The 23,234-nt window shown below is 37.5% G+C and overlaps 4 protein-coding genes across 4 annotated transcripts; 2 read left to right on the top strand and 2 right to left on the bottom strand.

Annotated features, from left to right (window-relative positions):
* Positions 1 to 1,382: 1,382 nt before the first annotated feature.
* On the top strand, positions 1,383 to 9,663 carry LOC126797704 (uncharacterized). The gene is made up of 21 exons (XM_050524404.1): positions 1,383 to 1,530; positions 1,689 to 2,723; positions 3,395 to 3,466; positions 3,573 to 3,777; positions 3,906 to 4,014; positions 5,096 to 5,314; positions 5,427 to 5,516; positions 5,778 to 5,870; positions 6,007 to 6,088; positions 6,169 to 6,228; positions 6,313 to 6,365; positions 6,456 to 6,622; positions 7,010 to 7,220; positions 7,338 to 7,395; positions 7,488 to 7,544; positions 7,632 to 7,877; positions 8,509 to 8,573; positions 8,703 to 8,759; positions 8,845 to 8,938; positions 9,120 to 9,260; positions 9,341 to 9,663. The coding sequence occupies exons 2-21, from the start codon at positions 1,731 to 1,733 to the stop codon at positions 9,440 to 9,442; spliced, it is 3,174 nt and encodes a 1,057-aa protein (XP_050380361.1). The 5' UTR covers positions 1,383 to 1,530; positions 1,689 to 1,730; the 3' UTR covers positions 9,443 to 9,663.
* Positions 9,664 to 10,702: 1,039 nt separating this feature from the next.
* Positions 10,703 to 12,701, top strand: LOC126797747 (putative pectinesterase 14). Its single transcript, XM_050524458.1, has 5 exons — positions 10,703 to 11,123; positions 11,242 to 11,413; positions 11,492 to 11,698; positions 11,849 to 12,117; positions 12,288 to 12,701. Exons 1-5 carry the CDS (start codon positions 10,711 to 10,713, stop codon positions 12,514 to 12,516), a joined length of 1,290 nt encoding a protein of 429 aa, XP_050380415.1. The 5' UTR covers positions 10,703 to 10,710; the 3' UTR covers positions 12,517 to 12,701.
* Positions 12,702 to 13,006: 305 nt separating this feature from the next.
* Positions 13,007 to 14,779, bottom strand: LOC126797776 (UDP-glycosyltransferase 73D1-like). Its single transcript, XM_050524500.1, has one exon. The coding sequence runs from the start codon at positions 14,750 to 14,752 to the stop codon at positions 13,241 to 13,243; it is 1,512 nt and encodes a 503-aa protein (XP_050380457.1). The 5' UTR covers positions 14,753 to 14,779; the 3' UTR covers positions 13,007 to 13,240.
* A 4,855-nt stretch (positions 14,780 to 19,634) lies between these two features.
* LOC126797777 (UDP-glycosyltransferase 73C1-like) lies at positions 19,635 to 21,090 on the bottom strand. Its single transcript, XM_050524501.1, has one exon. It carries the CDS (start codon positions 21,086 to 21,088, stop codon positions 19,637 to 19,639), a length of 1,452 nt encoding a protein of 483 aa, XP_050380458.1. The 5' UTR covers positions 21,089 to 21,090; the 3' UTR covers positions 19,635 to 19,636.
* Positions 21,091 to 23,234: the final 2,144 nt, after the last annotated feature.

The raw sequence follows: 23,234 nt of genomic DNA, 5'->3' as shown, positions 1-23,234 counted from the left end.
CTTTGATTAAGTTTATCTTACATTAGAAATGGTCTTTCACCTCTTATATTTTGGTCCTTGTGGCCGTACATGGCGTTGTTGCTGAATGAAGTAAATTCATTTCCCTAACTGCCACGTTATTGTTCAAATCAACAATAACACATGCAATACACGGGTACGCACATGACAAATTTTAAAAAACTGAGCACGGTAAAATGTGACCACGGTAAAAGGAGCCCTCCGGGTTTAGGTCATTGTACCTAGGGGTGGACACGCAGACCCGAAAACTGAAACAAAAAACCATATCCAAACCCATACCGAATTCGAAAAAACTGAAAACTGAAAAAAAAACCGAACAAAAATAAGAAAATCGAAAACCGAACCAATTATGTTTGGATTGGGTTTTGGGTTTAGTCCCTTATAAATCGAACGAAACCGAACCGACCCAAATAACCTGAAGTCAACAGTCAACGTCATCATTTTGGTATATTTTTACTTTTATTATTTTTTTTAAAAAAATAAAACTAAAGTCAACATAAACCTAATGAGCCTAATTAATTTTGTGGCCTCTCTCATCTCTCATACAAAATAAAAACTTACGACCCATCTCTCTTTCTAAAAATCCTCACTCCTTAATTTAACGCTATATTAAAAGTTCACTTCATTCTGCAATACCAGTGTACATAACTCCTCCTTCCTCCCTCTTCTCCCCTCCCCCCTTCCTCCTCCCTTAATCTCCATTTCATGTCGCATCTCTTTGTACCGTGACTTTAAAAATTGAATTCTCTAATCAATGATACTATTAATGTTCATATCCTCAACGAATAAATATCAATAATGACTCATATGAGACGTGAAAGACGGCTTGGACAAACCAGACGACCTACACGACGACTTAGTGATGTTCAATTACCTAAACTCACAGGGAGTGCGAACATTTTTATTCATCTTTGATTTTAATGCAATAGTTTTTGTACTTGAGTTAAATATGGATTGTGAAAATGTTAGAGTCAATTAGGTATGGAATAATCAATTAGACATTTTGTTTTTCATCTTTATGTTAAATTTTGTACTTTAAAATTAATGTCTAACATTACGTATTTACATACGGGTAGAACTGAAAAAAAACCGTATGAGTTAAGTCAGATTGTGGGTCACAGTCTTTAAAATAGAAAAATCGAACTGAACCTAATTTAAAATTTAAGTTAGATTATAAATTTTATCTAAAATTGAACTGTAGTGACTCGTATACACCGTGATTGTACCCATAGTTAAACTAGAAATTCCCCCGTTCCTAGTAGGCAGCCGTTGCTGATCCCCCTCTCAGTTTGGTACAGTCTCGCCTTCCAATAACACACACTACAGCGTAATATCGTGGACCTCTGTGCTTCTTCTATCTCTCCCTCTCTCTCTTAAAATCCACGCCCCCCAAAAATTAAAAGCGAAACACCAAAAATAATCAAAACCCTAATCTGATCTCACCTCTCTCACTTTCCAACCGTCACAATTCGAAACCACTCTCACCCGCATGGCCGTCATCTGATACATCCGGTACCACTCTCTCTCTCTCTCTCTCTCTCCCCCATTTCTCGTTTCTCTAAACCCTAGATTAGATTGAATCTAGGGTTTAGTAATTTATATTCTTCAATTTTGAATTTTGAATTTTGAATTTTGATTTCTCTGGTTTTGATTGCGATCTCTTGCGGCAGATTTTAGGGGCGGCGATTTTGTCTGTCGTGGTTTGGATCGGCATGAAGCGAGATTTGGCTTCGGCTTCTGAGGGCCAGTCTCAACTCGCCTCCGCCGGCGCCGACTCCGAGGCGACCCCGGCGATTCGTGTTTATGAGAGATTGAACTCCAAGAGGTTCAAAGGCGCGATTGTTAATGGCTTGATTGTGTATACGCGCGCCAGGAAGTCCGAGATCAATGCCCGGAGCGGCGTACCGGACGAGGCCGAAGCCGCCGGCAGTGAACGATTGGGTGACCCGAGAAACGATGCGGCTCCCGCGATCGAGTGCGATCAGCTGACTGAAATTGTAGTTAGAGATGAGGCAAGTAGCGGCGTCGAGATACCTAGGAGTAGGAAAGGGAGAGGGAGATGGAGAGGGAGAGGGAGAGGGAGAGGGAAGGGAGAGGGGAGTGAGCTTCGGCGGCCTCTGCCTTTCGAGGAGGATCAAGATATCGGCGGCGGCGAGCTGATTGAAGTTGTAGTTAGAGAAGAGAGCAATTTTAGTTTGGAAATGAGTAGGAAGGAGTCTGCTGCTGCCGCAGGCAGTGCTGGTAGTAGTCTTCGTAAGGGGGGTTGGCCTCGTAAAAGAGGGAAGGATTCGCAAGGAATGTCGTCAAGGAAGAAGCCATTTACGCGATCCACATTGAAACTTAGTGCTGAGCCTCCGGTGGAAAATGGATCGGAGGTTGTGCAGGGATTGGAGATTGTGTCGGTATCAGAGGATTTGCCTATATCAGAGGTTATACCAGAAACGGAGTCTTATCCTCTATTAGAGGCTGTGCCAGGATCAGAGGGTTTGCCAGGATCAGATGTATCAGAGGTTGTGCCAGCGGAAGTGATTTCTGATATAGAAGAGGAGAAACTAGTTGCAGTCAGTACACTGCTGTCGAATAGTAAGCTAGAAATGAAGATGTCAAAAAAAGTTGTTATAGATAGGAAGCCTACTACAGTCAAGGAGCTGTTCGACACAGGCTTGGTTGATGGGTTAACAGTGATTTACATGGGTAGCAAGAAGGTAAGTTTTGATTTTTACGTATAGACTGCTCTAGTTTCACGGTTATGCGTTGCATGTGTATGATACTATGTTGAGCTGAATTTTTTTTTTGCTTGCTATAACCCCAAAAATCTTGCAATTGAAGTAATTTCTATCACTTATTTTTGATATTATCGGTATATTAGTTCCATTTAACATATTTTGAAGAGCTCTAATTGGTTTGAAGGAGATTTAGTAGAAAGTAAGAAGGAATGATCGATGGAGATAAACAGCCACCCTACTAGTTTTTAAATTGAACACTATTCTTTACACTGCTGTATCCACCCTAGTAGGTTTTTATTTTCCTACTTGGAAAGTGGGATTATATCTGGATAAAGTAATTTTATGAAGAAGTAATTTGTATTAGATATGGAATAACTACTACTGGCATTTAAAATAATACAATCTTATGTTAATCATGAACAATATTGGTGCTGGAATAGTAGGGAGCTACTTGTGTGCACCTTTAAGGCACACAACTGTTTTGGACTGTCATTTACGTCTAGACCTCATTTCTTAATTTAGATGGAGTAGTCATCTACAGTTTGTACACCCAATATTAATTGTGTACCCAAGTTTGTTTGTTGGTGCATCGGTGAAGGCCAATATTTTTGACCTTGTCTTCAGCTAAAAGTTGGTTATGACTCATTCAGGCATTTGGTCTGCGGGGCACAATAAGAGATGGAGGGATTTTGTGTTCATGTATATCCTGCAATGGCTGCAGAGTGAGTAATTTGTTGCAGCAGTATTGTTTACCATCCTGAGTTGTTTTTCAGAGTTCAATTATCATTTATTTATTTATATTGCTCATTCTATGTTTAATCTTTGCAGGTCATTCCACCATCTCAGTTCGAGATTCATGCTTGTAAAACGTACAGACGAGCAGCGCAATATATATGCCTTGAGAATGGAAGGAGTCTTTTGGATCTTTTGAAGGTGTGCAGGAATGCTTCTCTGAACACATTGGAGGCAACAATTCATAAGTTCATCAATTCGTCTCCAATAGACAAATATTTCACTTGTGAAAAATGCAGTGGTGAGTTTGACCTTTCCTTTATATATATATACATATTTTATTTCTTATTTTGAACAATCTTGTAACACATTGATTATAGCATTTTCTGAACATCTGTTTTGATGTTTACTTTCTTATGTTATTTCTAGTGTCCTTTCCTCCGTATTGTGCTGTGGAAGATGGATCTCTTTGCTATTCGTGCATGGTGTCAGACAATCCTGGATACATCCCATATCATGAAGTTAGTAAAAGTCTCAGGTTTGTAGTTTTGTCATATTTTAAAAGTAGGTCAACCATTGCTTTGGATTTTTTGGTTATGCTCTAGTTGATTGTCGGTTAACTGGGTTCGGTTGAATGTGGGTTTTACGGAGTTTCAGTCCTTGCAAAGGCAAGATGTCTTCATATGCTTCTACTTACATAGCAACAGTCTGGACCACAAGCACAATGCAAGTCTGTTAACAGCTTTTATGATCTACAACATTAGGAATGCACATATTAGTACAGCATATTTATAACGTCAATTGTTAGGTAATAACCGAAGAAATTGCTGTTCTGTTTTTTTTGGGAGTGTGGCTAATTTAATGTCTTTAATACTTAACAAGGTTTGGCTGGTTTTGACTTTATCTATTCGGAAGGTCTCAAGGCTTGTGCTGAGTGTGAAGTTAAGTTGGTGGATTTTAGAAGCAGCTAAGTTTGGGAGTGACAGCTTATATTTTATAGTTTTGTTCATAATATCAAGGACTTTCATGATTGCAAGTTTAAACATGGTAGCCACATAACGTAGAGTCACATCTACAAATTAACAATTGTGTTAAGTCATGCTTTAGATACAAATTAATTATGTTTGCTATTATTTTTTAGTGTTCGCAATTTATAACAAAACTGATAGGTATATTGACCCCCACCGAATACTTTTTAATTATTTAACTTGGCAATGTTTTGACGTTTATAGCTAGGGTAGGGTCCCTGTAGTGATTCTAGAGTAGCTCTGTGGTTGGTTCAGTATTGCTGCTATGGATGGGTCACCATGTTTGCTGCTATTTTGTTTTGTTTTTTTTTTAAATTTTATTTTATAAAAGAACTTAATCATGTAGTTCTGTTACTAGGGAAATGAATTTTCGGAAGCGTGACTGGTTTGGTTTGAGGCCCTGCATTTATAGACCAATTGACTCATAAATGGCATCATATGCAGGACTGATATAATTTCTGCTAGTTTAAGTATTTTATGAAATTGCTTTCACGTATTGAATGTTTTTTTTGAAACGTATTGAATGTTTTTTTATGTTTGTGTAGAAGACTATTGTGATACCTGAATTCCTTCTGATATTTCTTTTTTCAGAGCTTTGATGCCTGGTTCATTGTCCTTGTCCCTGAAAAATGCAAAGTCCCCCAAAACATCCAAGTCTGCAAAAAAAGGAATCTCAAAGACTCCTAAAAGTACCATCTTAAGAACCCCGGGAAGTGCCATCTCAAAGTCCCTTAGAAGTTCAATCTTAAAGTCCCCAAAGAGGGCAATTTCCAAGTCCCCCAAAAGTGCTTCACTTTGGAAGACAACAAAGTATGTTTGTTCTTTCTGGAATTTTATGGACTATGGAATGCTGCGATATTTGGTGGAATTGACTTTCAAAAGCTTTTTGTTGGGCCTTAGTTAACTTTTACTTTCACCGCAGGTTATCAACACCAGTTTCGATCTCAAGTCCATCAAAAAGTGTTTCTCCAATGCACTCAGAATATAAGAGTGGATGGAAGATAACATCAAAGTTGGTATCTTTTTTTTTTTTTCCATATATTAGTAAAACCAATGATATAATTCTGGTTCAATATGTTCTTTGTCGCTAGCATTTTATTAAAATGGAAATAAAGAAAACAAGTGTCATTCAAAAATCTTTTTTGTAAGAGTTTATATTTCTGTATTTCTGAAACTGTACTTTTATAAAAAAGAAAAATTCTCTTTCATGTTCCAAATATGTTTTGATACCTGTATATCATATCATGATTTTGAGATGCTTGTGATTTCTTAGGTCCTCAAAATCAGTTTTGATCTCAAGGTCCCCAAGTGCTGCTTCACTATATTTCTCGTCACAAAAGAAAAGTCAGTGGAGGATTACCACTAAGTAAGTTGCTTCCCTCGTCTTTGTTATTATAATTGTATTTAACTTTTGGGTTAATCAGATACGTAGGTGAAGGACTTTCTCATTTGTGACATGAACTTCCTGTTTACATTTTTGGATGCATTTTTTTTCCCTGAAGAGATCAGCGCCTGCATAAGTTGGTATTTGAGGATGGTGGATTGCCTGATGGAAGCGAAGTAGCCTATTATGCCCGTGGACAGGTTGTTGAACAGAAGATTGGTCATGCTTATAATGTGACTTATTCTTATAGCAATTATATAATGCTACATCTTTGGTACAGAAATTGCTAGTCGGTTATAAAAAGGGGTTCGGAATATTTTGCCGTTGCTGTAACACGGAGGTATTATCAACTGCTGTTTGCCCTTGAGAGTGATTATATATTTGTATATTCCAGAAATGACATTTATATGTCATTATTCTGCAGGTCAGCCCCTCGCAGTTTGAGGCTCATGCGGGTTGGGCTACACGCAGGAAACCGTAAGTATCTGTATGATCATTCTAATAGCTACTTTGCACCAGTTTTATAAAAGATTTTTTATTTCTTTTTCCTTTTGTAATATTTGGCAGCTATGCGTACATCTACACCTCAAACGGCGTGTCTCTCCATGAACTGGCCATATCTTTGTCAAGGGGTCGCAAGTATTCAGCTAAAGATAATGATGACTTGTGCATCATTTGTGCGGACGGTGGGAATCTTGTTCTTTGTGATGGCTGTCCTCGGGCGTTCCACAGAGGTATAATCATGTATTCTTTTTAGCTTTTGATCAACTTAGTTTTACTTCTGCTGGTTGACCCAAAACTCTGTGCTCTTTACCCAATAAGAGAGTTGTTTATGGGAGCCAGTAGAAAGGAGGAAAGGACAATACCTTTAATTATATTTCAAGTATTAAAGTGTTGAACACTACGCAAATTTGTCGCTTCATTTTGTTGTCTATTAATTATATTGTATAATTGTATCAGTGGGGTACTTATTCAATTTATTTCACTGGTATTTTGTAGATTAGTTTTATTTTTATGAGGGGTAGCTATGATGAGAATGCTTGTTGGTTTTCCTTTCTGAGACATATCTGCACCATATCTGCCTTAAAGGAAATTTCTATTGAATTGTTTGCACCTTGCAGATTGTGCATCTCTATCAGGTGTCCCTCGTGGTGATTGGTACTGTAAGTTCTGCCAGAATATGTTTCAGAGGGAGAAGTTTGTAGAACATAATGAAAATGCTGTTGCTGCCGGAAGGGTTGAAGGAATTGATCCTATTGAACAGATAACCCAAAGATGCATCCGTATAGTCAAAGACATTGAAGCTGAACTTACTGGATGTGTATTATGTAGGTAATAATTAGAAAATTATTTTGTCAAGTTGTATTCGTCTTTCTGTGGGTTATTGGCAGTTTGATAAGTCCTTGTGTTCTTAAATGATTTTGGCTATGTATTTGTTCCTGCGTACAGGGGGTATGACTTTAGCAAATCAGGGTTCGGTCCACGTACTATTATACTTTGTGATCAGGTAACTTCGTCAATTTTGAGCATTAGGCTTTGATACTAAATGTTACTTTGGTTTGATTCAAACAAGTGTTATTCTTCTTTCCTTGGTGCCAGTGTGAGAAGGAATATCATGTTGGCTGTTTGAAGAAACATAAAATGGCAAATTTGAAGGTAGGTGCCCCAGATAACTTAATAATCCACATTGCCTTAAGAAGTGTAGTTTCTAGATTGAAAGTGTCAATGCCACTGCTTTGACAGGAATTGCCAAAGGGGAAATGGTTTTGTTGCACAGAATGCAATAAAATTCAATCTATTTTGCAAAAGTGCCTATCAAGGGGAGCTGAGGAACTCCCTGAATCTCATTTGGATATTATGAGGAAAAAGCATGAGGGGAACGGTTTGGAGATGGTCAATGGTTTTGATATCAGATGGAGACTTATCAGTGGCAAAATGGGCACTCAGGAATCTCGGTCATTGCTTTCAAAGGCTGTTGCCATCTTCCATGTAAGTGCCCGCCTCTCTTCTTAAAGGTTGTGATGCGTGGCTTTAGCAAGTTTATGTTGGCTTGTGGAGATATTTCATAGTCTTCTTTTGTTTTATCCTTTTCGATAGCATGATCTAGTGTTTGCTTGTTGTTTGTTTGTTTTTTTAATTTTTTTCTTTGTATAAGATTCTTATTATGCCTGAAGAAGTATTGAGTGCATTCATGTGTATTTGCCTCATTTTTCTGATGAAAATATTCCACTAAGTTTACTGTTACGGTTGCATATGATTTGGTTGGTTGACATAAGGAAAGGAGAGAAAAACCCAATTATATATGGGAAATAGATGGCCTCTTCCATTTTGTTGCATGTGTTGGAAAGAACAATGATGTATTTTTTTCTACCCAAAAATTGTTTTAGATATGAGTCACTATTTTTAGTTTTGGAGAGCTGGTGGATGACAAGCGTGATTTTTGTTTATTTTTGTGTGATAACTAACAGTCCACAGGTATAAATTATGGAATATGCTATGCATATATGCACTAGATTTAATACTGGTTATTTGCTGTTGCATAGCAGAGTTTTGGTACTTATTACTGCATGGATGGGAACCGTGGTGGTCTTTAATGCAGTCTCTCATGTCTTTGTTTCAGGATTGCTTTGATCCAATAATTGATGCAGAATCTGGGCGTGATCTCATTCCGGCAATGGTCTATGGGTAAGAAGTCATTAAAAAAAACAAAAAATCTATGCACTGTTGTCTATAAATTATTGCTGCCTAAGTTTTGCATTTTAACTTATTTGATAACAATCTCTCTCTCTCTCTCTCGCACACACACACACACAGAAGGAATGTTAGGAGTCAAGAATATGGGGGGATGTACTGTGCGATTCTAATGGTCAAGTAAGAATTAGTTAATTAGTTTTTATATTTGGACTGCTTGTCATATGATTGATAAAGTTAGTAAACTAATATGATGATTTTGCAGCTCAACTGTTGTATCAGCTGCAATTATTCGTGTTTTTGGTCAAGAAGTTGCTGAGCTTCCTTTAGTTGCAACAAGTAGTGGTAATCATGGAAAGGTAAGATGCTACATATCTTTTTTGTTTTGCGTTCTACATACTACATTGTACTTGAATCCATTATACGTTCCTCCTCACCTTGCCTTCTTCCTCTATTTCTTGTGTTCTCTCTCTCCATATATCTTATCAGCTGCAAATAAGTAATATATACCCATTTAACTTCAGTCTATTTAATGGACAGGGCTACTTCCAATCATTATTTTCTTGCATTGAGAAGTTGCTAGCTTTCTTGAGTGTGAAAAACCTTGTGCTGCCCGCTGCCCCAGAAGCAGAATCTATATGGACAGAAAAATTTGGATTCACAAAGATAGATCCGGACCAGGTCTGACTTGTGTCGAGTGGTTATATATAATATCAGTTGCGGTTTTTGACTTGCTAACATTTTGGTGTATTCCTTTGCAGCTTATCAACTACAGACGGACTTGCTACCAAATGATTACCTTCAAAGGAACATCAATGTTGCATAAAAAGGTTCCTGAATGTCGACTTGTAAATACAGCATGATAGATTTTTGTTTATGCTCTTATGTTTGCTGATGTTAATTATTTGCAAGCTCTCTGCTTCCAGTTCATGGTTGTAAAATTTTATGAATTGGAATTGTCAAGCCTCTGCTGTTCTTTATTTGAGCTGTCAACTGTTCATATCAACATATTCATTGACCTTCGGCTTATTTGTTAATCTATTTATTCGTTAGCTTCAGAAAGGGGCACTATGGGAATTATGCTCGTCTGATATTGGTATAAATTGGTGGCAATGAGTTAAATGGTAAAATTGTAATGTGCAGCATAATTGGTATTGGAAGTGTTGGTAGTATTGATAATCTATGTTAGGTGTGTCCGTACATTGTTGATAAAATTAGATCAAACATAAAATTATTTACAAATTCAACCAGGTCCGGTGGAGTGGTGATTTGTTTTGATGGAAATCTTGAATTTTGGATTTTCGGATGTGCTTCCACCCAGTTATATTCTATGGAGACTCCTTTAAGTTGATGGATGCATTCGGAACGAAAATGCGTTTGATCTGAAATCTGCAGGTTTATCATATGTCCATTGGTAATAACCGGGATCTGGACTTGCTGTCTGGGTGGCATCCCTCTGCCACAGCAGAGTTTTGCTCCAAAATATCAGGATGGTTCCCCATATTGTCATGCTTGGTGGCGTTCGGTGGGATAAAATTTCAAAATGAAAATGGAGGGTGCAGCTTCTCTCGTCTCACTGAAAAAAAAATGGAAATGGAGAGGATGCAGCTTTTAGTGTCATACCGCTCCCCTCAAGAAAATGTATTGTGCCTAATGTTCTGCAGCTCTGCCGGGCTGGCGTTGTATGATTAAGTCATGCCAAGAGTTTCATGCCACCGCCCCATACTGAATACCCTAGTGCTAAATTCTCCAGAATCGCTTTAAATTTTCAAAAGCTTAAGATTGAAGTTCAAGTAAAGACTGTCATCACCACAAAACATATGAAAGTTGCATGCCCACAGACCTACCGTTTTCAAATGCCTTCATCACTAACATAATCCCTTTGGTTTATTGTACCATCTCTAGCTTAGCGTGTGCAATTTCCAATCTCCATTCATTCCCATTCTTCTAAAAGCAGACCATGTAATCATCTCCGCCACACAGACACCATATATAATCCCATACAACTCTTACTTCCCACGCCTAATATAACACTCACCCCCTTTACATGATCCAATTCCCACAAGTCCCCTCTCACTTCTCTAACTGCAAGTTTACATAAACACCATACCCAGCTGGCCAACTCTTTACAATGAGAACCAAGACGACACTCTTCTTTTGGTTATCTGCATTTGCCATTGCACTAGTTTCCATTACCTTTGCACTCCACAGCTTCACATCACTCACTTCAACTTCTGTTATCTCCGATTACGCACAAAGTGCCTTCAGTCTTGCCATTTTTGATGGTTTTCTAAAGCTAAGTGGTGAGGTGTTGCTGTCAACCGCGAGAAGCATTGTGTCCAGACACTACCATCATCAGGGGAGGATAAATTGCGATTTGAAACTCTGGAAATCGAAGCTCATATCAGATTTCAATGTGTCACTTGTTATGACTGTTGGCTTAAATGGCTGCACAAACTTTAGTAGTGTGCAAATGGCAGTAGATGCTGTTCCTGAGCTTAGCACTAATAGGACTCTCATCATAATCGACACAGGTACTTACAGGTAATATGAATATTTGTCTTCTTGATCGGACTAACGGTTTGATGATGTAAAATGTTAAGACTATTTAGTAGGAGAATTTTTACTTTTGCTAACAATTTATATGATCAAATAATGGCAGGGAGAAGGTGACCGTTAATGCTAGCAAGACCAACTTGATATTTCAAGGTCAGGGCTATCTTAACACTGCCATAGCTTGGAATGATTCTGCTAATTCATCTGGAGGGACTGGCCGAAGCGCTTCAGTTTCCATATTTGCTCCCCATTTCGTTGCCTACAACATTAGCTTTAAGGTAAAGAAAATCTAATTGTCTGACACTTCAATGTTTTTGATGTTGTATTCCATTTGGTGATGAAATTTCTTTGAGAAGAACACAGCTCCGCCACCTTCAAAAGGCAGAATCGGAGCTCAGGCAGTGGCACTTCGAGTTACTGGAGATCAGGCTGCGTTTTATGGATGTGGTTTCTATGGTGCACAAGACACTCTCAATGATGACCATGGAAGACATTATTTTAGAGAATGTTTCATTGAAGGATCCATTGATTTCATTTTTGGAAGCGCAAGGTCACTATATGAGGTACATCATTTTTTTGATTATATACAGACTTACAGTGTTACATGCCATACCACCTTTTTTCTCATAAATCGAAGAAAATGAACTGTTGGGGTGTGTCTTATGCTTGATTTATACCATAACATGGACACATATTGCTTTTTTGTAACACAGGGGTGCACAATAAATTCAATAGCAAATCCAGTGAAAGATGGGATATTACTGAAAGGTAGGATAAGTGGAGCCATCACAGCACAAGGAAAGAAATCTATGCAGGAGCAAAGTGGGTATTCCTTTGTGAATTGCAGCATTGGAGGAAGTGGGAGAGTGTGGCTTGGTCGAGCTTGGGGACCTTATGCGACTGTGGTGTTCTCCAAAACATACATGTCTGATGTTGTTGCTTCTGATGGTTGGAATGACTGGAGTGACCCTTCTAGAGATCAGTACGCACGTGTTGCTCCTCTCATTACTTATGTAGCATTTTCATTTTCATTCATCTGTGGATGTCTGCTTGGTGGAAACTCAAAGGACCATTTGTTGTAATTTGGCCAAAAGATTTGCTCGCATTTTGTTTCAAACTCGAACTAATTACAGAACAACTATCTGAATGCAGGAAAGTGTTTTATGGGGAGTACGAGTGCATGGGACCAGGAGCAAACAATACAAATAGGGTCTTATATTCAAAGCAGCTCAATGAATCTGAAGCAGCACCCTTTTTGGATGTTTCCTATATTGATGGGAATGAATGGCTTCTACATACTCCACTCTTCAATCTTCATGAAGATAAAGATATGAATACGGAGGAACCGAAACAAGGAGGAAACTCTAACAGTGCAGTGTAAGATATATGGCCACCCATTCCATCATGCATACATCATACAACACAGAGAGATCGAACAGTTTGAAATGGGACGCGACATACAACACAGAGATATCAAACAGTTTTTTTTTTTTTGGAAATAATATATCAACGCTGCAGGATTATGAATACGTGAAAGTGTTTGGTAAGATATCATGTAATCTCTGTTAGCTCTAGGCCTCTAGCACATTATGCATCAACATTTTGATGCCGACTGCCAAATTATGAATACGTGTCTGGTAGTTGCATGCATGCGATCTGCCATTTGCTGCAAACAATCAAATTGGCCATATGATATCATCAGTTTAATTTTTTTTTCAAGTTATGTTGACTGTTTGAACTCTTGAATAAGTACCTAAGAGTCCTTTACAATATGGGATTGTGGGTAGTGGCTGCTGACTAGCAGTTGGAATGTACTGTTATATACAAGGCCAACAGAAATATGATGTGAGGAAGAAGAATCAAGTAACAGGAGAGAGAAACACCGTACTTGTAATTCATATGAAACATACCATAAAAGGCATAAATTGTTCAGTACAGAAATGATGTTCATATATATCGTCATATCGACAAGATATTATGTTAATATAGATTATAGAGGAAGCTAATATGTACAATTGAAACAGTTACAGGGGACTCTTGCTTGTATCCATGTTCAAGCTGAATCTGCGGCTAAGTTTTACCATGCAGAACTACTGATGTTGCAATTAACTCATGTTGAAGCTTCTAACCTTTGTTTGAGTGGATTCATGAAGCTCTATAACAGCTTCAATCAAAGCAGACATGTTTGTGTGTGATGAACCTCCTTTTTCCATGGCTCTTCCGCCCTTCTCTTTAATTTCTCTTGTTCTCTTTCTTCTCTTTTCTCCTTCTTCACCTCCATCCATTAGTGCTTCTATTGCCTTCTTGACTCCATCTTTCGTCACCAACACTCCAATTTTCTCTTCATCTCCCCATCTAACAGGAATTTCCACACCAACCCGAACACCAATCTTTAAAACCTCCACGATCAACTTTTCGTTAAGGAATTGCTCAGCGAATAGAGGCCATGTGATCATTGGCACACCAGAACATGCCCCTTCTATGCTTGAGTTCCAACCACAATGAGTTAAGAACCCTCCAATTGCTGGACTTGAGAGAATGAGAACTTGGGGAGCCCAACCTTTGATCAAGAGGCCTCTTCCTTTGATCCTTTCCTCAAACTTCTCCTCCACTAACCACTTCTCCAATTCTTCATACTTTGAACATGTTTTAATTACCCAAATAAAAGGCTTTCCTGATGCTTCTAATCCTAGTCCAATCTCTATCAGTTGCGATGGGACTAGCCTACATAGGCTACCAAGACAAGCATAGATGACAGACCTTGGTTCCATTGATGCAAGCCATTGCAAGCATTGTATCTCATCAATTGATGATATGTTACCTCTAGAAAACTTATCTGAGTTGCTCCTGTTGCACAAAGACACTGGTCCAATGCACCAAACCTTTTTATCAAACGCCTTCTCCAATTCCTGAGCACACCCATGTTCAAGTGCTTCAAAGCTATTCACCACCACTCCATACGATTTTGCTTCAGCAACTTGATTCTTGTCCCTGAAATCATCCAAATCCGGTTGCGTGACAAATGCTCCTGGAAGCTGAGCCCTAGTGATCTCAATCCTCTGGGGCAGCCCTGGCACCGCAAAAGGCTCAAAATCAGAAGCAACAGAAGTGTGAGAATTATAGAGTTTGATGTTGTGAGAGCTCAGCAGTGAGAAGCAACACATTCCATGGAAAACAATCCTCGGAATATTGAACTTCTGAGCTATTTTCGAAGTCCACGAGAGGGCCTTGTCCGAGATTATGCACCATGGCTGAATCTTCTGGTCTTCAAGATACTTCTCTAGTGGTTCCTGCAGCATGCTTAGAGCCTTAAAGAACTTCCTCAAAAGAGTTCGAGATGGTAAAGTATCAAGACTTTCACTCCCCACTGGAAGTCCCACTTCTTTGCATGGAAATGGCATTTTCACAACGGATATTGGAAGCCCTGATTGATATTTTGCTCGAGAAATGGATGACTCAAATCTTGAGGCATTGTATGCAGTGGTGATCAGACTAACCATCACACCGCGCTCTGCTAAGAGCCTAGCCATGTCTATCATGGGGATCATATGCCCTTGTGCCATGAGTGGCACCAAGACAAAGTGAGGCTGTTCCTGTTGCCCGGCTTGTGAAGCCATAATCGTCAAGAGATCACAAGGTCTATATTTGCTACTAAGGAGGTTTTAGCTATGTTGATATATAAACTCAAATAGGTGAATACTACCATACAACATATGTGATCGACAGGTGGCTAAAGCAAAATATGAAGAATTCAACAAAAATGGCTGCCAGGTGAGCGAGGTTGACTTGAACATCATTATTTTTTTTCGAAAGAAGACTTGAACATCAGTTAGATTGCCTCTGCGTTTATAATCTCTTTACTACGTAGTGTACTTTGTTGAATTAAACATAGATTAGGGTGTTACTTTCATCCATTGAATTATATCAATTATACTGAAAGTTGTTGCTGGGTATCATATCCAGGCCGGCAAGTTTAGAAGGGAACCTTTCCCATGATCCTGTCGTTCAAGTTTCAAAACCTATTACTAATTGTTTAATGTAGCATATATGATCACGCATATGCTGATGATAACATTGATATGCAAAGTCCAATATGACCCAGTCGTTGCCCACAACCAAAGATAACTATAAATTTATGAGAAAAAGCAAGACCCAGCCATTTCTATGGCTTTAAAATTATTAAGTTATACTCGGTGATTGACTTGGACAGGTTCAAAGTAAACTTTAGGAATGAAAATGCATGTCTATGTTACACGCAGTTGCTGCCTTATAATTTGGTTCAACCCATAATTTGCGTTGTTCAGTTAACTCGTTTCGCAAATTTGTCCGAACAGTGTTGTTAAAGGCGGAACCAGGGGGCAAGCAGGGGCCACTGTCCACACTCAGATTTTATGCCTTTTTTTTTCCTACATGGTTAACTTTAAAACCCAATTTTTCATAATTGACGGGTCTAATACTCTAACTTCCCTACTTATTTTATAGTATAAGGAAAACTTTCTATATTATTAGATGAGATTGTTTATGAAAAAAAGTCCAAAATCTTAACTTTTTTTCTTTTTATTATGTTGAACTCTTGTCGATTCAAATGTCACCCTCAAGTATAAATGTCAAGTTATAGTGTAGTGACCATTACTCACTAGCCCAAATACACAAGCTTCAACATGTTTATGACCATCAAAGTAAAAAGAGAGTAGAGAGGTGACTAGTGAATCTCAAGTTGAGGATGATGTGGATGAACTCATAGAGGTCTTGACATGGTGGTGATGGAGATCCTCCAATGATGTTAGACTCCTCTTATTCCTCCTTGTTTGATGATGGTGTATGAAAAATAGTGGATGATGAGGTGATGAAACTTGGTGTTTTTAGAATGAGATGGGTAAATGGAAATGTTATCTTCCCTCTCTTCTCTTGGTGGTGATTGAGGTTTTTGTAGAGGAGAATGGTGGTGGAAAAGATAGAGAAAAGTGAGAGATAATAGTGTAGTGAGTGGGGTGGTTGGTTAGGGAAGAAGTGAGTGATAAATGAGGAAGTGTATGATCATGGAAGAAAATGTGTGATAATGGAAGAAGTGAGTGATAAAGGAAGAAAGAGGGTGATCATGGAAGAAGTGAGTGATAAATGAAGGAAATGAGTGATCATAGAAAGAAGTAGGTGATCATGAAAGAAGTGAGTGATAAAAGAAAAAAATGGGTGGATGGCTAGGTAATGATGGACATAGAAGTGATGATTACTCCCAAAATCAAATCAAATTTTTGCATAATATAGGTGTGGATTTTTGGACAATAGGGAGCCATGATTTTGTGAGAAATAAAGAAAAGTGGTGTAGTTAAATCTCAACTAAAAAGATGAGATATAGTTGTGATAGAACAATGTGTTGCTCCTCCATAAACTTAGCTGGAAAATGCATGGCACCACAAAAAGTGGTGGTGCTCCGCCATAATAATGCCACTAAAAGTGGTGGTGCTCAGAAAATTGTCGGGACTTGTCGTTTTTTCTCTTCTTGTCAAGATATTCTACAAAACATGAAAATAAATTAGTCTAAATTAAATTAAGCACATAGAATAAGTAAATTCTATGTTTTAGGGCATTAGAATATATGAGAATTATGATCCAACAATTTCTATATTAGTGTTTACTAATTTAGTTTTTAGATTCATGATTTGTTCATTAGATAAATTTGTTTGTTTTTATTTAAATTTGCAATTGTGAGATGAAGAGACATTATAAATAAACATCAGGTGAGATATCATCTCCTCTTATACAGAATAAAAGTTAAAAATAAAGACATGTAGAGATTAATTTGAAAGAGCTTCCTTCTGATGACAAATATCGACACATCTAATTTAAAGATAGCAGAGTAAAAAAAAATTTGTGCTTCGTAGAAATAAGAATAACTTTTTTACCCCCACTCATTGAAGTCTCTGGTTTCACCACTGAGTGTTGTGTTCAGATTGTACCATTGTTTTAAGTCCAATGATACCAAAATGCATTGTAAAACTCTTTTGTTTCGAGTCCTTAATTCTTAATCGAATTGGTGTAAAATACCTGCATTATCAATTGCCCATCAAAATGTGAAAAATGCAACATTACCTTAAATACAAGAAATGTTTTTCACATACGAAATCAGTACTTTGTTGTAGGTTATCGTTATTTTTACATGATATCTTGGATAAGTAGTTCTATATATGTTGAGATCAGACGAACCTCCTTCTACTGCTCTCTTTCCCAACTCTGCGGAAAAAAAAGTTGATCGGAAAAGCCTTAGGTCTGTTGTGTTATGTATGGTAACAAAGCTAATTAATCTGATCATTTAACTAGGCTCACCAAAACACAATAAAATTTTGAACGGATTTTACACAGTGAATTTATTACCTCTGTCAAGCAAGAATTAGAGGTTACATGTAATGTACCACACTGTTTGTCTGGAGACCAAAACACACTTTCGTCCCTAGTGCTGCAAATCTGAATCAGAAGAAAAATAAGAGTATTGATGATGGTTATTGCGGGCAATCATATGGGGCTCCATTTGAAATTCCAAACAACGATTCACCTTCTATTGGAGTAGCGTACTAAAGAAAGAACAGTAAAGAAAACGGAAGTGTTTTTCTAGATGGAGTAATACAAAATCTCGTAATACCATCTTCCACCGGAACTAGCATTTGTGTTTGCTACAGGTACTGAGCCTGAGACTTAATTTTCGCTACATTGTTTGGTAGTTGTGGCAAAACAAGAACTCTGAGAGGCATATAGGAGAGAGCTTGGGACCAGCGGAGGTCATTTTTATAACAGATGGTGTTTGAAGCTAGCAGTAACAGGTCTAGAGGTACCACAAGTTAAGTCTGCCACCAGAAAAGGGAATTTCCTTTCCATGAAGCTTGCGACTCAACGGAAAATCCATGTGGGTTGCTCAATCTTTAGGCTCACGTTCGAACACTTTTGTTGTTTTCTAGTTAAACTTCCGTTTCTGTAAAGTTTGAGATATGTAACGGGTGAAAGAGAGGGCAACAGTCCTAATGCTCAAGAGAGAGGGGGTCAAATCGAACAATACAAAGATGCAAAAATAAAATAAAATTAGAGGGATGAAATTGACAAGTAAAAACATAAATAACTCGGTAAAAGTTATAAATCCATCTCATCAAAATATGATTTGCTTGCACATTATCATTTGACTTCGTAACATAAGTCTCTCATTCTATGCAAGAGTTTGTGAGTATAACTCTCACAACAGATTCATAATAGCATATTAGTTGTTATATTTAATAAAAAAAATATAATTAATTTTTCTTGTCTGAAAAAGTTTAAAAATATCATAATCCACCATCATAGTTTTCTACCGTGAAATAAAAATTGTCAATTTAGAAACAAACACACCATGAATATATGTATATAGTATATAAGTATTATTATCTATAGAATTTTTTTTTTCAAATTTCTATTTTATTCGTTGACCATATCTAACATCATGTCACAAAAATGCAGATTTCAATGGTTTGCCTACATCAAACGCCCTACTTGTTTCACTTCTATTTTCCAGTTCCACCCATTCAAACTCCACTAGTGTTCCATTTCGAGCCGCTGCAATTTGGAACTGTCCGACATTAAAACTTGGAATGAGCAAGAAATCAACAACCAAGCCTACATAAGTTGATCGAACGAGAAGATGAGAAACGAAAGAAAGAACACGATGTCTCCACTTCCTAAAGACCCACATTAAATGTACAAAGGCTGCAGATTTTTACCAAATTGCTCATAATTCTCTCATGCTTCTCTCTAGTCACGCAAGCGAAAACCCAAGCCACACATATGCTTCAGTTTAGAGTAGAAGCTTGTTCAATAGTACGCCATGCGTTTAATTCCTGCAATGCAAACTGGTAAGGGTCTTGTGATTTACTTCTTCCTCTCAAACCTTGTATTCAGTGGCGGCGGATCTTAAAACGAGTATCTGGAAGAACAAAAATTTTCGAAGAGCTAATATATATTAAATTTTAAATTAAATATTAGTTAATGCACAATTATACCATATATATAAAATAAATTTACTATAATTATATATAATTATGTCATAATTATACACAATTATACTATTATTATAATATTTTGAACATAATCACATATAATTACCTAATACTTAACAGAAACTTTCATTAGGATCCGCCAATTGTATTGTATATTTTGGTCTTTATATAGTTCCATAGACTTTTTTAAATCCAAAGAGTTCAACTCTGTCTTCTTTAAAACATGCATTATCAATTTCCTTAACCAAAGGTCCTGGACATCAAGCCTTCAATCTTTATTATTTCCACTACGCAATTGTATGGCAAGAATAACAGACCCAAGGATACACATCAGTGTCATCACCTTGGAGAGCACACACTTCTATTTTTTCTTCGGAAAAATATGCAAATCACAAGACAATTGCCATAAACTCAAACAACAGATTTGAAACACTAAAAACATCCACACGACCACACCTTGAAACCAAACATGTGGTGACCACCAATTCATAATTGCATGAAATGTTGGATTAAATTTGTAATGTTGGCATAAGATGAACCCCCTTCTTGAACAGCTCTCTTTGCCAAAATTGAAAGCTCCCCAACCCTCTCTCTTCTCTCTTGGCCTGTTTTCCCTTCATCCATTAATATTTCTATGGCAACCTTCACATTTTCCTTGTACACCAATATCCCAGTCTTCTCTTCCTCTCCCCAGTTCAGTGGTTTTGGCACCCCAATTCTTACAGCAATTTTAAGAACTGTCACAAGAAGATGCTCAGCAAAAAATTGATCACCAAATAGTGGCCAAGTAGCCATGGGAACCCCGGCAGCTACTGCTTCAAGATATGAACTCATTCCACAATGTGTTATAAACCCTCCAGTTGATTGGTGTGACAATATCAACACTTGAGGTGCCCAACCCCTGATCAGAAGGCCTCTTTCTTTGTTTCTTTCCTCAAATCCATCTTTCAAAAGCAACTCATCCAATTCTTTTGATGTTCTTCCATCCTTTAAAACCCAAATAAATGGCTTCTTTGACTCTTCTAACCCCAAGCCAAGCTCCATGAGTTGTAAAGGCATCACATTACATAGGCTTCCAAGGCAAACATAGAGCACAGAGTTTGGTTCCCAGGAATCCAGCCACTTCAAACATTGATTATTATCAATTGCGGACTTCTTACCTCTTTCCAAGTCATCTTGGTTACTCAAGAAGGTTGGACCTATAGACCAGAGATGGTTCTTTTTTGTTGCATTTTTGTACTCATGAACATATGGTCCCTCGAGTTCTTCGTAAGTGGTCACAATGGAACCGTATGAGGACCTCTCAGCTGCTCCCATACCGACCATGAAATCCTTCAAGTTTGGAAGCAATGCTCCTGGTATCTGAGCTTTGGTAACCTCGATCCGATCAGGCAAATTACCTGGAACAATGAAGTACTCCGAATCGGAGGTTACTCTCTCAAGCACCTTGTAATGAACACCTAAGTTGTACATACACAAGAGTGAAAAGCAACAATGCACATGGAAACTTATTCTTGGCACATCAAACATGTTAGCAATGTTGTTTGTGTAAGGCAAGCACAAGTCAGCGATTATGCAATTTGGCTTTGGTGTGAGCTCCGGGAACAGCCTCTCTACTTGCTCTTGTAGCATAGCTGTTGCGTTGTAGAAATTGAAGGCCAAGTCGGGTGAAGGTAGCATGTCGAAGTTCTCACACCCCTCGGGTAGTCCTGCCTCTTGACATGGAAACTTCAGTTCGATTACTCGAATTTGAAGCCCCATTTCAATGGCACGATCAAGGACTGATTTGAAACGGGCGGCGTTGAATGGTGTGGTGAAAATGGTTATGGTAACACCTCGCTGTGCCAACATTCTGGCCATATCAACCATTGGAATCATATGGCCTTGTGCCATGAGAGGGAACAAGACAAAGTGAAGCTGGGGTGTTTGGGATCCCATGGTTAGCCACCAGATTAGATATGAAAAGTATCATGCCATGCAGACCTTTTTATAGAGAATGATTCAACCAGGTTAGATATGCATGCTTCATATTAATATTGTTATTATTCCAATTGAAGGGTTTTTGCATTGGTAAGTACTTATCAACCATATATATAAAGGAGCTTCTATTCATATTTCTATTCATACTTCTTAAAACAGTATTTAGACCTCTTACTCTTTTCAAGTTAGTGTTAACTTTGTTAACATATACAAAATTACCAATATAGATCAATATAAAAATAAATATTAAAACAAAGATTCAATGTAATACATCTAATTTCTCAATTTGTTTCTTACAATAATAATTTCAAACGAAGGAAGATCTAGCTAAACTATGATATTATCGTTTTCAATAATTCACATATTATCACACTTTGTAAACATTTATTTTTTAATTTTTAGTTTTTTTATTCTTCCAGTTTATTTTAATCTGCCCGTTTGTTGTTATGAATTGTATATAAATTTATTGTACAATGATTCTATTCAAGTTTCAACGACTCGATATAGTTATAGTAGATTTGAATCAATTGAATTATAATAGGTTTGAATGAATTTTTAAACTAAGAAAATAGAGTTTTATTGATTTTATTAGACTATGAGTATTTTGGGAAAACGGGGGGGGGGGGGGATCTAAATAGCATTTTAATTGTTTGTCAAAGTAAATCGGATGTCTAATTACTAGGGATGTCTAAATACTAATTTTTGAGATATGAACAAAAGTTCCCTATATAATAGAAATCGCTAGAACACTTGATGTAGTACAGAAATAATCATAGTGCATAATAGGTGATGGATTGGTGTAATCCCATCAATCAATGTGGTCCTTAAGCAAGAATCGATATTTATAAATTAATGCGGATCTAGCTTTCTGGTTCAAGAAGAAAAGAAAATGTACAAGCTAAAATTGTTCTGTAGTCTTTTGTTGCCTCCGGCCTCCTGGCTTTGATTGTGGCTTTGCGCTTTCCTGTTTAGTTTAATATGATCATTTATCTACCAAAGAAGAAGATGGCCGGTCCTCTATCAATATATTAGCATTTCCTTAGGACAATTATCAACATAATATAATAACTTAGCCCCCTTACGTTATCAAGTATTTGATTTCAAATGGGATCACATAGTACAATACTGCGTATAGACTAATGAGAAATAAAATCTTTAAGAAACTTTCAGAATCTAACCGGGTTTGGCAAGATTTATAGGTTTTGTCTAGTCACAAGTTTGGATGCGGTGAAAGTTTTATAAGTTTTAGTCTGCTAATCTGATTACTGTCGGATCAAATTACCGTTAACCATAGAAACAGAAGTTTCATATGCGAAGAAACTACGGGAAATATATTTGTTCTACATAATCTCAAAATAGCGTCTCCAATTGGGAAGCTAATTGTTGTTGCTCGAAGTTGGAAAGTAATGAAGTCTAACTCTTCTCAATGTTCTGAACAAGTGCAAAGAGCACAAGCGTAACGAAAGGGCTCGAATATTAGCTATAATTATATTGCTGCCTGTCACAGTCTACTCTCTTACTATAATTCCAGTTGGCCGTAAAGAATAAGTAATGGGTTTATGTGTAATCATACAATGTGGTCCTTGAGTCCTTCTATTATCAAAGAACAACAAATCAAAAATAATGGTAGCCCTAGAGCTTTTTATATTTTCTCACATCCTTATCAGTGTTTCGCAATCAAACCATTAGCTCAGTGATGTAGTCTGAAGTTTGTTTTCGATATATTCGACCACAAGTAGACTTGGGCAAGAAATAAAGAACATCTCAAGGATTATTAGATCTGATTAGAAATCTTTGTTCAGTACCAAGTTGGGATTCAAGATGAAATATATCATATTATATAGGTCACAATACGTGTAAGCAATAATTATAAAATTAAACAACTTTTTTTACTGTACTTCAAATTTTGTAAACGTACTGGAGTATTGTTAGTTTCACTGTTGATCTTTCGATGCTCACCTGCCGCACACAAGGAATCCGAACTATTTGTACGAGGACATGGCTTCCATGCCAAAGAAGCAAACAACTCAAAATAACAGGAGTTTATATGTGGGGCGCTGAAGCTAAAGAGGGCGCCCAAGCGCCACTGATCAGATTAACTTGT

Source organism: Argentina anserina, chromosome 6, assembly GCF_933775445.1.
Source record: "Argentina anserina chromosome 6, drPotAnse1.1, whole genome shotgun sequence".
In the NCBI taxonomy this organism is placed as follows: domain Eukaryota; kingdom Viridiplantae; phylum Streptophyta; class Magnoliopsida; order Rosales; family Rosaceae; genus Argentina; species Argentina anserina.
Note: the sequence above shows the minus strand (reverse complement) of the source record. Positions and strands in the feature narration are given on the sequence as shown.

Coding starts and splice junctions, on each gene's coding strand:
- LOC126797704 (XM_050524404.1), top strand. CDS start 1,731: ATGAAGCGAGATTTGGCTTCGGCTTCTGAGGGCCAGTCTCAACTCGCC. Junction 5,871..6,006: donor CAGTGGAGGATTACCACTAA/GTAAGTTGCTTC, acceptor TTTTCCCTGAAG/AGATCAGCGCCTGCATAAGT. Junction 9,261..9,340: donor CAAAGATAGATCCGGACCAG/GTCTGACTTGTG, acceptor ATTCCTTTGCAG/CTTATCAACTACAGACGGAC.
- LOC126797747 (XM_050524458.1), top strand. CDS start 10,711: ATGAGAACCAAGACGACACTCTTCTTTTGGTTATCTGCATTTGCCATT. Junction 11,124..11,241: donor ATCGACACAGGTACTTACAG/GTAATATGAATA, acceptor AAATAATGGCAG/GGAGAAGGTGACCGTTAATG. Junction 11,699..11,848: donor GCGCAAGGTCACTATATGAG/GTACATCATTTT, acceptor TTTGTAACACAG/GGGTGCACAATAAATTCAAT.
- LOC126797776 (XM_050524500.1), bottom strand. CDS start 14,752: ATGGCTTCACAAGCCGGGCAACAGGAACAGCCTCACTTTGTCTTGGTG.
- LOC126797777 (XM_050524501.1), bottom strand. CDS start 21,088: ATGGGATCCCAAACACCCCAGCTTCACTTTGTCTTGTTCCCTCTCATG.